Below are 3,055 nucleotides of genomic sequence, written 5' to 3' on the forward strand. Positions count from 1 at the left end.
AGTGCAGAGTGCGTCGAATCACAAATCCATCGAACCGTTTGCGGATGTCCTCCATGATATCGTCGACCAAAGTCGAAAAGGTGCTCTCGACGAGCTTGTTAACTTCCTTGCCACGGACGACGCGCGTGACGATGTTCTTGTCGGCGCCGCTAGACTTTGCATGCATGCGATCCGCGCGCAGCGCAGCGGCCAGCTTTGTCTTGTACTCGTGAAGCTTCACATCATTCTCCACGTTGTCAAATTTAGCGATCCCTAACAGGCATCCAATGTGCCATACATCCTGGTAATAACGCAATGAGATGAGGCGGTACGACAAAACGACGATTCTATACCGTTGCCATAGTCAATACGGGTGTTGCTGTCATAGCCATGCTCATCACGGAGATCTTCCGCAACTCGCGCGCGGCGCAGTAGGCCGCGTTTGGGGTACGCATGACATGCGCTTCGTCGACGATGAATACGCCATACTTGTGGCCGTATAAGGTTTTCTTGCGCGCGTCATCCCCCATAGTGGCTTTGTACTGGACGTCGCCGTGCCTCCGTCCCTTCCTCGCCCTTAGGTCGTTGATGCGGAATACGGCATCGCAATCCGAAGCTATGGCCTACGCCGTGTGCGTTCAGGAAATGACAATGCAAAATCGTGTCAAACTTACTGAATGGGTCGTTAAGATAATTTGTCGCGACGGTGGATGCTTCGACTTTGCATATACCGAGGCCCACCAGTCGCCGCGGTGGCTATAAGTCCCTGCGTGAGGAAGGAGATCCATGGAACCTTTTGCGATATAACGATGGATTTCCTCCGTCCATTGCGACACAAGTGACGTCGGGACCGATATGATCATCGGGCGATCAGGGAGGTTGCCGTCCTCGGTGTGAGGATATTTGACTTTGGCTGCGAGAAACGTCAGTACCGTATGTCCTAGACACACGCATGAACACTCACCCCACTGACCCGGAAAACACTCATGCTCGACGTAGTACTGGCGCGCATAGTCGTACATCGCGCACAGACCCACCGCCTGCATTGTCTTCCCAATACCCACCTCGTCCATGAGCAGCATGGGTTTGCCCAAGAACAGGTTGTCGAGCAGCTTCAAGAGTCCGACAAGTTGGTGCCAGCGCGGAGTCAGCAAAGTGGCCTTGGAGCCCTTCAGGACCGCCTGTCCTTGTTTTGTCCACGCGTCGAAGGTGCCGTCAGGATCTTGCAATGTCGCAAATCCTGGTATGACCTTGTCTCTTAGTCCCAGTCGATCCCATACCTCATCCAGAGTGAGATTGGCGTATTCCTCGACACCTTCTCTCCAGTGGCCAACCTCCGCCCTGTTGAAGTTTAGCTCCTGGATTTCTACTGGTTCACCGTGGACAATTGATATGATTTCAGAGCGGATGGCTTCTATCTCATCCTGGGACGCCAACTGCAGGAGCGCGACTCTCAATGCCTTTGTGAGTGCTAATCATGTCTGTCAGCGCAGGGCCGCAAGCAAACAATGGGGGGCTTACTTATCGTGCCGCCAGCAATGTCTTTGCCAGATATCAAGTCCAACATATCCGTAAGGTGCTTCTGGATATTTTGCATTTCTTTCATCGCCTCCTTCTCATGCAGCCGCTCTACCAACTCGGCAAGCTGGGTAACGGTCGAGAGGAACTGCATGATGCGATGTGCCGTGATGATTGCCTCCCCGTTCTGCAGGTCTGCGGCGCGGATCAGTGAGCTCTCATGTGTCTACGCTTAGCTAGAATGTACTTACCGCTCCACTTCTCCCGCACCGCACTGAGTTTGCTGTCCAAATGCTTGTGCTGCCGGAATAAGAAAGCGGTCCACCGTCTCCACGTTCCGATCATCAGCGAATTCAAGAACGGGCATATGTGCTCATGGACGACTGATGCCATCATGATTGCCTCGTCCCCGAGAATCGCTTGAGCCAGTTGGCCATATTCACCCACGACACCGGTGGCGAAGACAGCAGGCAACTGTCGAATCATAGCATCATTATAGTCATGGAACTAAGATGCCAACATGACCTACCTTTCGTGTAGGAGAGACTTTGATCAATTCCATGGGGTGACGGCCAGTGTCTTCCAGGAGTTTGTCGATCTCCTTGGACAATACTCTACGCCCAAGATCATTCACCCACGCACACCACTTTTTACGGCCAACAGCGTCTGAGTCCTCTTCGTCCGAGTCTGTCTCTGAATTGACCGACGCGTCGTCCAACGCCTCTTTGCGTTTCATGCCCCGCTTACCGCTCGTCTTCAAGTATGCCGCACGACGTTTCCAGTTCGACGATGGAATCGCTAAATAGTTAGCAACGAAAGCCTTTACTTTGGCCGCATCGTCCTGGGTCCACTCAGAGGGCAGAGACCCAGGCGCACCACTCCAGGGGGCCGCCGTCAGGCCGGTGGTTGCCTGCCAGGTGGACCACTGCCAAGGCTGGCCCTCAGTCTCATACAGATTCAATAACGCGCCAGGGATTTTTGCGGAGGGCATTTTTGCAGCAAGGGAGGGAGTTGATTGGGGAGGTAGATTGGATGGCAGCTGCTTAAGTATCGTCCCGGAGACTTCTGCAGATACTCATCTCCCTGAACTACATCCCGCGCACGCCGCGTAGAGGCAGATCGCATGCTCCCAAATGCATGTATCGCATGAGGCGCACAGTGCTTGATGCATTTGAAACGCATACTTTGCCCCCCACCGCTATGTTCCCGCTAGCGTGCTGCGCACGCCTCGCGTATGCAAGCGGATCACCGTATCTGTGACCAAATGAAGATGTTTCCTCTTACACCAAGCTATGAGCACATGCACGCTTGCGCCCCTGCAAGCTGATGCGTGCGTCGCGGACGCACGCCTGGCTTGCAGGCAGAGGCGCCTAATGCCTCCTCGCAGCGTGTCCGGAGGTACCTACCTGCGTACCACTCTCGTGCGTGCGTCGCGGACGCATGCCGTGCCGGTAGCTTGTCGGGTGTGCGCACGCCCTAGGCGTGCCCGGGCGGACATCGCCGCGCACCATTCTTCACCGCTCACTCTGTCACGTCGTGCGTGCGTCGCGGACGCACG

General features: G+C 55.0%; 1 protein-coding gene across 1 annotated transcript; it reads right to left on the reverse strand.

Annotated features, from left to right (window-relative positions):
* Positions 1-242: 242 nt before the first annotated feature.
* POSPLADRAFT_1050931 (hypothetical protein) lies at positions 243-2,488 on the reverse strand (the record flags this gene model as incomplete). The annotated part of the gene is made up of 5 exons (XM_024480101.1): positions 243-280; positions 431-602; positions 654-892; positions 944-1,450; positions 2,140-2,488. 5 exons carry the CDS (start codon positions 2,486-2,488, stop codon positions 243-245), a joined length of 1,305 nt encoding a protein of 434 aa, XP_024332715.1.
* Positions 2,489-3,055: the final 567 nt, after the last annotated feature.

This window comes from Postia placenta, assembly GCF_002117355.1.
Source record: "Postia placenta MAD-698-R-SB12 unplaced genomic scaffold POSPLAscaffold_169, whole genome shotgun sequence".
Lineage (NCBI taxonomy): Eukaryota > Fungi > Basidiomycota > Agaricomycetes > Polyporales > Adustoporiaceae > Rhodonia > Rhodonia placenta.